The 12635-nt window shown below is 48.2% G+C and overlaps 1 protein-coding gene across 3 annotated transcripts in view; it reads right to left on the bottom strand.

Moving 5' to 3' along the window:
- The window catches only part of PHC2 (polyhomeotic homolog 2), a 61079-nt gene extending 48942 nt beyond the window's left edge, over window positions 1-12137 (bottom strand). For all 3 annotated transcript variants that reach the window (XM_079986861.1, XM_079986863.1, XM_079986862.1), the window contains exon 1: window positions 12083-12137. In XM_079986861.1, coding sequence (XP_079842987.1) covers window positions 12083-12099 — 17 coding nt within the window. In that variant the 5' untranslated portion in view covers window positions 12100-12137. The remainder of the gene's footprint in view (window positions 1-12082) is intronic.
- Window positions 12138-12635: the final 498 nt, after the last annotated feature.

Here is a 12635-nt window from a genome sequence, read left to right as displayed (position 1 = left end):
CGCAAATCAATGCACAGCTCCTGGCGGCAGGAGAAGCGCCACCCGCTCTGCTGTCAGTGGATGTCATTTTGGGGAACCGTGTGCCTGAGATCTCCTCCTGCCGATCTGCCTTTGTTCCGCTACCCCCCCCCCCTTTGCACAGCCCAGCAATCGCACAGATACTCCAGGGTTGGGAGAGAAGGGGGGGAAGAGAGAGAGAGATAAAGAAGAGAGCCTAATTTCCTGATGATTATGATGTCGCTTAGCAACCACCAATCAGGGCCTTGCCGTTTTGCCTGCAGTATTTCATGCAAATAGTTTCAGGGGGCTGGTGGCATGCGCACGTTCCTTTTAATCTCAAAGGGTCAGCCAAGCGGCTTAGCATGACTCCCAAGGGACACGTTAAGAGACTGATACGAGCCTGGGGGGGTGTGCGGAAAGACAGAGTGCCCACCTCACCCAGGAGCTTCCCAGCGCAAGGGAGGACCAAGGACCAAGCTCAAGGTAGGCACAACCGCACCGCGGAAAGGTGGAAAGGGAAGGGATGTCCCCGCAGCGGCCGCAATCTATCCCGGTCCAGCTGGCAACAGCACATCTTGGGGCATGGGCACAGAAACCCACTTCTGCCAACAAAGCGAAGGGACCTCTCCAAGTTCCAAGAGCCTCCCTGAGCAAGAAATTAAGATGTTAAAGTATTCACACACACAGGCTTTGCCAATGCAAACTAAAACCGTAACTCAGAAAAAATGAAGCCAAGCTTTATGAGGAACAGCGGAGGGAGTTGGGAGATAGCCGTCTTCAAATATCTAAAGGGCTGTCCCATGGAAGATGGAGAAAGCTTCTTTTCTGCTGCTCGCAAAGGACAGGACCCGAGTGAGTCGATTCAGATTACGAGAGAGGAGATTCCGACTAGACATTAGGAAGAACTTTCTGAGGGTAAGAGCTGTTCAGCAGCAAAAAAGACTGTGTTGGAAGGTGGAGGTTTTTAATCAGAGGTTTGATGGCCACCTGTCCAGGATTATTGAGCTGTGATTCATGCATTGCAGAGGGTTGGACTAGTTGATCCACTCTACATTCTATGATTCTACGAAATTCTGCAACCTGTATTTAATTTTGCAAAAATAAGCAGCAGCTTGATCAAACTGAACCTCAAACTCTCTGAACACTGAAAAAAGTCTTATTCAGCAACCTCTTTTGCTTTGGAGTTTTCACTGGGTCTTGAATCCAGACTGCCTTGAGTAGAACCTTAAGGTCTAGAAACTTGAGTGGCTCTTTTAAAAAAAGAAAGTGGGGAAAATGCGACCTATCAGAAAATTGAATTCTGTGCTTGCCACTATATTTAGTGTTTGTGTGTCCACACTGCAGCCTTAAGAAAGTAAGAAGAGTCTGATGGAATAGGCCACTGGCCCATCTAATCCAGATCATTCTCACAGTGGCCAACCAGATGTCCCGGGGGAAACCTGCAAGCAGGAACCAAAAACAAGACCGCTCTCTCCCCTCCTGTGGTTTCCAACAAGAGAAGCATGACCATGGAGGCAGAGCATAGCTATCAAGGAGCCCTCAGTTGCTCTCTCCTCCATGAATTTGTCTGATCTTCTTCTGAAGCCATCCAAGCCTTGGCTACTGGGGAGGTTTCTCCAAACCACACAGTTGAAACCTTCTTGAAACCCCCAGGAGAAAATAAAGGCAATCACCGCAGAGGAGGAGGAACCCTCCTACACGAGGGGAGGGGAAGGGGCAATGAACCCATATCACTCAAATATGAGGCACTCAAGTGTTCCCCCTGCCCCCCTCCAGTGGGCCCATTTATCGTCCCCTAATTGTTCCGTTTTCATTGCTGGCGCTGCCTCGAAAGGACTTCCATTAGCCGGCCCTGGTCAATGGTGCCCGTAGGATCCCCTATTGATCGGCAGGCGCCATCGATTTCCATCAGGCTACTTAGCATATAAATTAGCCATTTCTGGGAGGGTGGGGGCGGGCGAGGAGAAAGTATTCAGCACAAATTAATTTGAGTTTGCTAGCCCTTAAAAAAAACCAACACGAAGTCCATCTGCAAAAGCATCAAAAAACACAACTGGGGGTGAGGAAGTCAGGGATAATGGGAACTATAGTCCAATGGCACTTGGAGGGCTGGAGATTCCCCACCTTTCGGGGTCAGATCCAAGGCCTCTCTAGTCCAATATCCCAAGTCCCTCGGTGTTTCCAACTGAATGTTCCTGTCCTGAGAAGCTCACAAACACAGCACGAAAGCAAGAGCTCACAGGGCTAGAGCGTGGTGCTGACAACATCAAGGTTGCAGGTTGTAAGGGGCAAGGGCATATTCTTGCCTTGCAACTAGATAATTCCCACTCTATGATTCTATGAGAACTCTCTGCCCTCCAACCACTGGTACCCCAAGAGCAGCACGGTCAGAAACCTGGAAGTTCAGCTTAGCTAGTGTGGGCTGGAGTAGTGATGTATGGAAGTGAGAACTGGACCATAAAGAAGACTGATCGCCGAAGAATCGATGCTTTTGAATTATTGGTGCTGGAGGAGACTTTTGAGAGTCCCATGGACTGCAAGAAGATCAAACCTATCCATTCTTAATGAAATCAGCCCTGAGTGCTCACTGGAAGGACAGATCCTGAAGCTGAGGCTCCAAGACTTTGGCCACCTCATGAGAAGAGAAGACTCCCCAGAAAAAAAACCTGATGTTGGGAAAGATGGAGGGCACAAGGAGAAGGGGACGACAGAGGACGAGATGGTTGGACAGTGTTCTCGAAGCTACCAGAATGCGGGAGGCAGTGGAAGACAGGAGTGCCTGGCGTGCTCAGGTCCATGGGGTCACGAAGAGGCGGACACAACTAAATGACTAAACAACAACAACAAAATGTGGGCTGGTAGCCGTGGAAAAGCCCATCTCCTATAAAGTAGCTCAATCCCACTTTCATGTCATCTTTAGAAACCTGACATCACCACGGCTTAGGACGGTGAGTTCCACAGGTTAATTTCCTGCCATGCAAAGAAGTCTGCCCTGAATCTATGGCTTGCATGGTGTGCTGGAGTTCTGGTTATCCAGAGTGAGGGAGGAAAGGGTTTCTCTTCCTGCACTCCTAGGAAAATACACCTGATCATAGGTCTTCCTCTGCTTTCTCACTGGTTTAACAAACCAGCACTTCCGCCTTTCCTCACTGAAGTAAAAGGACCACCAAGGCTAAGTGATGGACAGGACCTTCAGAAGACCAGGCCTAAGGGGACCCATCTAGTTCAGCATCCTGTTCTCACACTGACCAACCAGACACCCATTGGAAACCAGCGAACGCAAGAGCCCTCTCCCCTCCTGCAGCTTCCAGTAACAGGTATTCAGAAGCATAACTGCCTCTGGACCGCAAAGCCGGAATCGCAGCCTTGTAGAGTTGGAAGGGACCAGGGGCAGGGTCATCTAGTCCAACCCCCTGCAACGCAGGACTTTTTCGCCCACCCTGGGACTCAAACCCACGACCCTGAGATTAAGAGTCTCATGCACTACCAACTAAGCTATCCCTCAGGGCAGAGCATAGCCACCCTGGCTAGTAGCCATTGATAGTGTTATCCTCCACAAATGTGTCCCATCCTCTTTTAAAGCCACCCAGGTTGATTGACATCACTGCCTCCACTGGCAGGGAGTTCCACAGTTAAACTATGTACTGCATGAAGAAGAGCTTTCTTTTATCTGCATTGTTTTTTACACTTCTATCATGGCACCTCATACTCATCCGGCTCAGTGCTGAGCCCCTCCTTTATATGTGGATGGTCCCAATTCAACCTCCAGCATCTCTAGGTAGGGCAGAGAAACTCCCTCCCAAAACCCTGACTAGTCCTGGCCAGTCAGTACAGACAAAGCTGAACTGGCGGGACCAATGGTCTGGCTCGCTACAAGGCAACTTCCTCTTCAAAATCAGCTCTTTGATTCAGAGAAATAGAACCTTAGCTTAACTTTGGAAGAAGGACCAACACTCTCCACTTGGCTTTGCACTTTGAAGCTCCCAAGTCTAGCCGTCAGCATCTCAAGGTATGGATGGGAAAGACCCCGTCGGAAGCTCTGGTGAGCTGCTGCCAGTCAGTGTGGATGATATAGAGCTAAATGGAGCAGGCGTCTTCCCTTTCGCTCGCCTGCCTCCTCCCCTTATTCCTGCCTCCTGAGATGACTTGACCCTCTGCGCCTTCTGAGCTTTTACCAGGCAATGATGCCCCCATTAACCCTTCCACATTTTTACCTTTGCCTCCATATGGACCGGAAGCTTACTCATTCTCTCTATATATATAAAAAAATTTAGGAGTCAAATATATGTAAGCTTCTATAAAGTGCTATTATGGAGCTTTCCATTAGCCTTCACAAATGGCCTCTGTCTGCTTACAAGCTCCATAGCTGTAAATCTTCCGGAAATAGCGCCGGAATCATGGCAGCCCACTCAGCCTGGTGCATCCGCAGCCGGGGTCCCCCTCCCATTTAGGCATTCCCAGCTGCTGCTGCTGCTGCAACGTTTGCAACTTAATGATGATTAAAAACACGGAAATTTATGACTGCTCCCTGATCTGAGCTGGCTGCCATTTATTTTATCTTTTACAAAAAGACCTGGCAGGCCAACGGCTGCTCTTGACTTTCCTTGGCTGGCATTATGTCACATGGACTTTAAACAAGGTGCACAGCTAGCAAGGCCAGCAGAAGAAACTGCCTCTCTTCTCCCCAATTACACTTGCCCTTTACCCTCACAAGAGCAGCAACCCCTTCGCCGCTCTGGAAGCAAAGCCGTGAGGCCATCTGCCGCCAGCAAACGCAATGGTGTTGCAATGCCCTTCAGCACACATTGCTGTGGTTCAGCTAACTGCAATGCACTCTGTTTGGTAGGAAGGGACTGGCTGGAAGACACTATTTAAAAACACCAAACAGAGGCTCTGTTTCACATTCAGCATGCTCAGAAAAGGCTGCAATGTTGGCTCAACTTGCTGATACACTCCCACAGTGCACAAACTGCTTAATGCAACTTAAGTGCAGAAAATCCCCAAAGGTGGAGGCTTCCTGCTGTATCTCTGTATGAATCACTGCTCTGACCTAAGCCTCCGCTGAGCTCAAATGCTGCTAAACACTTCCTTCCCATCAAGGACGATTAGATCACTCCTGCTGCAGGCACAAAGCCCTTCTTTGAAGGGGAAAAAAGGGCTTCTTTCAGCAACTCATGCAGAGATGCAATTCTGGGCTTGCCTTTTTACAGTCTGGAATCACACCCAGAACACCAATTCAAAACAAATACCGTATTTTTCGCTCTATAAGACGCACCAGACCACAAGATGCACCTAGTTTTTGGAGGAGGAAAACAAGAAAAAAAATATTCTGAATCTCAGGAGTCAGGACAGCAAGAGGGATTGCTGCTCAGTGAAAGCAGCAATCCCTCTTGCTGTTCTGGCTTCTGGGATAGCTGCGCAGCCTGCATTCGCTCCGTAAGACGCACACACATTTCCCCTTACTTTTTAGGAGGGAAAAGGTGAGTCTTATAGAGCAAAAAATACGGTAAAACAGGTTATCTATGGGTTCCTCAGAAGACAGCCAATCCTTACTGTTATAGTCTAGCTATTTTCTGAGAAATTGCAATTTCTAGGATTCTTTTAGCCACATTTTAGGTGTGTAGAGATCTGCTGTATTCCAGGCCGTGGGCTACACCCAATGATAGCCCTATTTAGAACTAGGCCCATTGAAATAAATGAACCTGTTAGTCATGCCTCAGAACTTCCAACGGTTATTGTTGTTTCCTTAGTCCAGTTATATCTGAAAACCATCAAAATATGATAAAAAAGAAAAAGACAGGCTTGATCAGGGGAAGCTTAATAAGTAGCAGAACAAACAACAGAGTTTTTGAAAGTGATCTGTGATTATGTGTTTTCCAGTTGTAGCAATGGGCATTTTTGTGGACTGCAAATAAAGAGAGGAGGACCATTTTAAAAAATAGCAAAAACAAAATGTATGGGTAGAGAAAGAAGAAAAACCGAAATTGGGGCAAGGGTGATGGGGAGAGAAAGGAAATATTACTCCAGATAATGAAGGACTCATCCAGAACTCTTCCAAGGCCTACACAACACACATCCACTGAATATTGAACACTGTTCTGTGTACCCATGAGGGCTAGACCCTTGGTTCTTTGTCTTAACTGAATCCCAAAGAAGCTCAGCTTTCCGTTCCTTCAGCTAAACGCTCCCCAAACCTTCACAGAATTCCACATGCATGAAAGGCTAAGGGCTGCCCACTCGCCTCCTTGCCTTCCCCCTATCCTCCAACAAGGACTAATTGCCTGGAAGACGCCGTCTGATAAACATGGAGCATTTAAAAATGTATTAGGGTTACGGAAGCATCTATTTCCGGCAGGAAACACGGAGAGTTATGAGAGGGGAATGCATGGGGTTGGAGGGGGCTGATGTATTTCCCCTCACACCCAAGGTCAGCCCAGCTCTCCAGTAAAACATCTTTGGAGCAATCCGTCGATTGACACCTGCCATCCATCAAACCCACCCGAAGGCCATTGCAGCCGCAAGGTTCTAAGGAGGCAAGGAAAGAAATCAAAAGAGGAGAGGGCCCCTTCTTCCTTCCTTCCTTTATTACATAAAATTTATACACAGCTTGATTGGTCTTTTAAAAAAACAAAAAGACCTCCAAGTGGTTTACAAAGAGAATAACATATATATTTTTAAAGTAAAAAGCAACTTGTTAAAACATTTGAAAGATAAACTCAATAATAAAGAAAAAAAACAAATTAAAACATACACCAACGTTCTACATGTCTGGGTACGCTTGCCTACACAAAAATGTTTTTGGCATGCGCTGAAAGGAGTACAGCAAAGGAGCCTGCCTGATATCAAGAGGCAGGGAGTTCCACAGTGTAGATGCCACCACAGTAAAAGATCCATGCCTTACAAATACAGGGTGTAGCACTCTTCCGGACTCTAACCGGAAGAGTCCGCGACCAGAAGGAGGAGGAGTATCAGGAAGAATGGAATAAATTTAATGATTATTTAGTTAAATTTGTTAAGTTAAATTAACTGGAAATAGCTTGCAGATACTTAATGGGCTTAGGATTTTATTTATGTTAAGTGATGAAGTAATATGTTTAATTCTATATGGTGAAGATTTAAGGATGTTAATGTTTAAGTTAAATTTCATAAAAATTGGGATTTGGAAAACCGTTAAAAGGACATGCAATGAAATTCAACTAAGGGGAAGCGAGGAAGTCACTTAACAAAGTTAATAACTAATTTTCAATAAGGCTATGATTTATGTTTGTTTTGTTTGTTTGTCTTGTGTGTTTGTTTGTTTTTTATAATATTGTGAAAACCAATAAAATTTTTGGAGGAAAAAAATACAGGGTGTAGCAGGGACAGTTCTGCAGATCAAAGGGGTCAAGTGAGTGCATCTCATAGGTAAGGCGAACTCATAGGTAAACTGGTCCCAAGTTGTTAAGGGCTTTAGATACTAATAGTAACACATTGAACTTGGCCCTGTAGCAGATCAGCGACCAGTGCAGATTTCTGAGCTATAGGAGTTTCCAACTGCCAAAGCCTCACTCCTGTCAGCAAGGGAAGCCCCACATGAAGCGCACTGCAGCAATCCAGTCTTGAAATAACCTGTACATGAACTACTGTGGCAAGGCTTTCTGAAGTTCCTTCCACAAGTTCACTGCTGAACGGCTGGTTAGCAACTGCAAGGCCGACATCCCCCTTCTCTGTGGGTTGGAGAGGATGGGGCATCCCTCTATGGCAGGGGTAGAGAACTTGGGCCCCGTAGAAATCGGGGGCACCAACACAGTGCCCATGAAGGCCTTAACTGGAGCCCCTGACCAGGAGTCCCAGCCAGCGCTGAGCTTTCATTAAATAATAAATAAAATACAAGTCTCTAAGTGACTATTGTGAAGTGAGCCAGCCTGGCTGCTCAGTCTTTTTAGCCAGTGGGTGAAGTCAGGGACCGTAGTGAGCTGCTCTTTTCCTTCCTTTCCATCTCATTTTTTCCCCTAGTCCTTGAAATCTCTCTAGTTTGCCCTTCCTTTTGTTCCTGGCTGCCAGGATGCATTTTTCCTGCGGGACTTTGGTACTCCCGAGAAGCCGTTTTCTGCAGCTACTACTTTACAATAAGTGTTCGAGTCCTCCCTGCAAAACTCAAGGGGAGAAACTTTGCAAAGAGGCTTAGGAACAGTCCCCTGCTGTTGTGCATGGGCTAAAGACCAGGCGCTTGTCAAGAATGGGCCATAGAGCTACCTAACACTACCTAACACGAGTCCACACAGAAATACAATGGTACCTTGGGTTACAGACGCTTCAGGTTACAGATGCTTCAGGTTACAGACTCCGCTAACCCGGAAGTAGTACCTCAGGTTAAAAACTTTACCTCAGGATGAGAACAGAAATCGTGCACTGGTGACACAGTGGCAGTGGGAGGCCCCATTAGCTAAAGTGGTACCTCAGGTTAAGAACAGTTTCAGGTTAAGAACGGACCTCCAGAACGAATTAAGTTCTTAACCTGAGGTACCACTGTACAGTGGTACCTCGATTTAAGAACAGCCCTGTTTACGAACTATTTGGTATACGAACTCCGCAAAACCGGAAGTAGTGTCCCGGTTAGCAAACTTTACCTCGGTTTAAGAATGGCTTTGGTTTAAAAACGGACTTCCGGAATGGATTAAGTTTGTAAACCGAGGTACCACTGTAAGTCTCTTTGTGTGCCATGGGGCTTACTCTCACCTAGTTGGGTACAGGATGGCAGCCCAGGTTTTGGTTTAGGGTGGAACACCAGAGTAAAACAAGCGCACCTTCTGGGCCAACTTTTAAATGCCTGCTGAAAAGTTTCCTATTCCTACTAGAAATACATCTTTCCGCAACATTTAGCCAAATTCTGATTATAACGTTTGAATAGATTTATTGCAGGGGGGAAGGTTATTGAAAATATAAAGCAGTATAGAAATGAAATGAATATTAATGATGATTATGATGCTTCTATTGCTGCAAACCGCTTTGATAGTGGCGTAAACTGCAGCGGTATATAAATGTTTTTTGTAAATGAATAAATAAGGAATGGGAAACCAGGAACCCTATTATGCCACCCTCACAAACCCTGGACTTGGGAGCTACCAGACGCTTCCAGACAAGGAGTCAGAATCCCTTCAGCTCATTGTTTGCCATTAGGGAGCCACAAATTAATCAGCCTGCCATATGGGGGGGGGGGGGGAGTAGAGGGAGGAAAAAAGACATCAAGCAAAAATTAAGAATTCAACCTTCCCCCTGCGCTCAACCCCCCCCCCCCCCAAATGCAGCTTACTCATCTCATCTCCATTTCAAGGCAATTCCTCCCACAAGGGACCTTGGATCTATTCCGTAATAAGGGCTTTAATAGAGAGAGAGCCCCTTTTCAAGGCCGATTGCAGCAGACCTTCCTTCTGTTCCCCGCTCAACCCCCACCACAATGTACACACTGTCTCCTGTCTCCCATCCGCACAATACCGTAATCCTGCAAGGTAGAGAGGGTGGTTGGAGGTAATGAATGGGCTGTTCTTCTGGAAAGCCCAGGAAGCCTTGGAGCCAAGCACAGGATATGAACTCAGGTCTCCCTTTAATAAAGGTAAAGGGACCCCGACCATTAGGTCCAGTCGTGGCCGACTCTGGGGTTGTGCGCTCATCTCACTTTACTGGCCGAGGGAGCCGGCGTACAGCTTCCAGGTCATGTGGCCAGCATGACTAAGCCGCTTCTGGCGAACCAGAGCAGTGCACAGAAACACTGTTAACCTTCCCGCCGGAGCGGTACCTATTTATCTACTTACACTTTGACGTGCTTTCGAACTCCTCGGTTGGCAGGAGCTGGGACTGAGCAATGGGAGCTCACCCCGTCACGGGGATTCGAACCGCCGACCTTCTGATCGGCAAGCCCTAGGCTCTGTGGTTTAACCCACAGCGCCACCCCGTCCCTCCCTTTAATACCAACACTCTAACCACTCCATGACACTGCCTCGCTCTCAATGTGTCGCTGATCCCAGCAAAAAAGGCCACCGTGCGAGACTGGAATCAGGGACTTCCCACTTCTGAGGCGCCATCTTTCAGCCACGATGCCAGGTGGCCTAAATCTTTTTGCAACCGCAACCGATACCCCCAATGCTCAACACCACACCAGCTTACGAGGGGCCAAATGCTTGCTGGAACAAGTGTGGCTTGAGGTCCAAGAGCGGGAGAAGCCCTTCATTCCCTCACGCGGAACCTTCTTCTGAGGGCCACATGCGAGCAGCAGGGGGCTAAATTGGGTGGCGCCAATTTCTTAATCTCAGGAACATTGGTTCGAGTCCCATGTTGAGCTAAAGATTCCTGCATTGCTGGGGTTGGACTAGATGACCCTCGTGGTGCCTGGAACCCACTCTGCAATTCTATGATTCTGTTATTCATGTGACACAGTAAGATGTGGTGATGACCATGGCCTTATCTATTAGATAGCCTTCATGACTAACAGATAAGGGTAACAGATGTGGTCAGGCAGCAGTCTGAAGGGCACCCTGAAGGCATCCATCTGGCCATGTTTGCCACAAAGTGCTAGTCAATGTCCTGCCCTCCCAATGTCACTGGACTCCATTTCCCATCAGCCCCTGCTACAGCAGCCAATGGTCGTGGTGGGAAAGTGCTACAGTCCAGTAACATCTGGATAGGGCAGGGGTCAACCACCTTTTTCAGCCGTGGGCCAGTCCACCGTCCCTCAGGCCATGTGGTGGGCCGGAGTATATATATATATATTTTTTTTGGGGGGGGGGGGAATGAACGAATTCCTATGCCCCACAAATAACCCAGAGATGCATTTTAAATAAAAGCACACCTTCTACTCATGTAAAAGCACCAGGCAGGCCCCACAAATAACCCAGAGATGCATTTTAAATAAAAGGACACATTCTACTCATGTAAAAGCACGCTGATTCCCAGACCGTCTGCGGGCCAGACTGAGAAGGCGATTGGGCTGCATCCGGCCCCCGGGCCTTAGGTTGCCTACCCCTGGGATAGGGTGTTACTTTGGCTATCCCTAAATCGTGTGGCCTGATCCAGAAAAGCCACTCACAGTTTCTGAATTTATTTCTACAGGACTCATCCACATGCATGATGCTGCATAGAGGTCAGTAAAACCTCCATTCTCTGCCCTGAGGGCCTTACAATCTAAAGCAGATACCCCCAAAAAGCGCTCTATGAACATTAAGAGTTAGGACTGTCACCATGACCATGCCGTACCTATGCTTGATAAGAGATATTGAAAAAATCTGAAAACCATCGTCCCACCCAAGAACCCAGGAGTCCAGCTGAGCACATCTCCCTTCCCTATGCAATGTTGCATAGGCTGCAATGGGCTGTAGCTCAAATGGGTAGAGGGTCTGCCTTGCATGCAGGTTCAATCCCCAATGGCGTCTCCAGGTAAGGAGAGACACCCTGCTGCTGCCAGTCAGTGTAGACAAGGGATAGCCAACTCACAAGAGACTGCAATCTACTCACAGAGTTAAAAACTGGCAGTGATCTACCCCCTTTTTTGGGGAGCCAAAGTTGTTCAGCTTCTTTGGGGGGAGCCAATGATCTACCAGTGATCTATCGCAGACGTCCAGTGATCTACTGGTAGATCTTGATCTACCTGTTGGACATGCCTGGTGTAGACAATACTGGGATGGATAGGCCAATGATTTCAGCACAAGGCAGCTTCCCGTGTTCCAGTTTAATTCAGAACCTCGCTTTGCATTTAGGTGAAAGACAACAGCTCAGAGGTGGAGCAGCTGCCTTGGTCCCAGGTTCAAACCCCAATGGCATTTCCAGGTAGGGGCTGCGAATGTCTGGAGAGCCGCTGCCGGTCAGTGCGGCCAGTATTGAGCTAGCTGGACCGATGACCTGCCTCGGGAAGAATGCAGCTTCCCATGTTCCTATTGCAAGAGAGCATCGCAAATGACACCTTCCCGACCACCACCAAAAAGGGGGGGGGGGGGGACACACCATTGCAATGCTCAGGCCTTGGAAGAGAAGCAGCAGGAGGAAGGGGAGACACCCCCTCCGCACCCAACGTCCCCCACCAGCACCCTGACAGGCCGCCCTGCCCCCTTACCTGACCTCCACGTGCATGCGCAGCGACCAGCCAGCCTGCCCCCCCTCCGCGCGCGCGCCACGAGCAGCAAATGCAAAAAAAAAAAACCAGACAGCGCGCGCAAGACGGGAGGGGGGGACAGGATTCATTAGCATTCCTGCATGCGTCACGTGCGCGCCCCCGCCAATGGCAGCTCCGGGCCTTTTTGTCCCCGCCCCTCCCTGGACTCACACCATGAAACCCAGCGAAGCGGGGGGGGGGGGGAGAATGCATGTCCCAGACAGTTGCCATAGCAACTGGGGAGGGGAAACCCCACCCTGTGGATCACGTGGCCTTGGATCTCCCCCCCCTTCCATTTGCACCTCTTGGTGGAGATAGTAAATGGGGGGGGGGATGATGCAGTCAGCCCACCCTCTTCTATTTAGCCAGTGCAATGTATTTGAAATGCAAATATATTTAAAAAGCACGCATGCAGCAATCACAAGATGTGATGTCTGGGTTAAAAAAGGGAAAGAAGAGGGGCGGGATGTCTAGTTTGGAGGTGGCTGAAGATTTAGGATTGGGTTTAGAATAC

The sequence above is a fragment of the Podarcis cretensis genome (assembly GCF_951804945.1).
Source record: "Podarcis cretensis genome assembly, chromosome: 8".
NCBI classification, from domain to species: Eukaryota; Metazoa; Chordata; class Lepidosauria; order Squamata; family Lacertidae; genus Podarcis; species Podarcis cretensis.
Note: the sequence above shows the minus strand (reverse complement) of the source record. Positions and strands in the feature narration are given on the sequence as shown.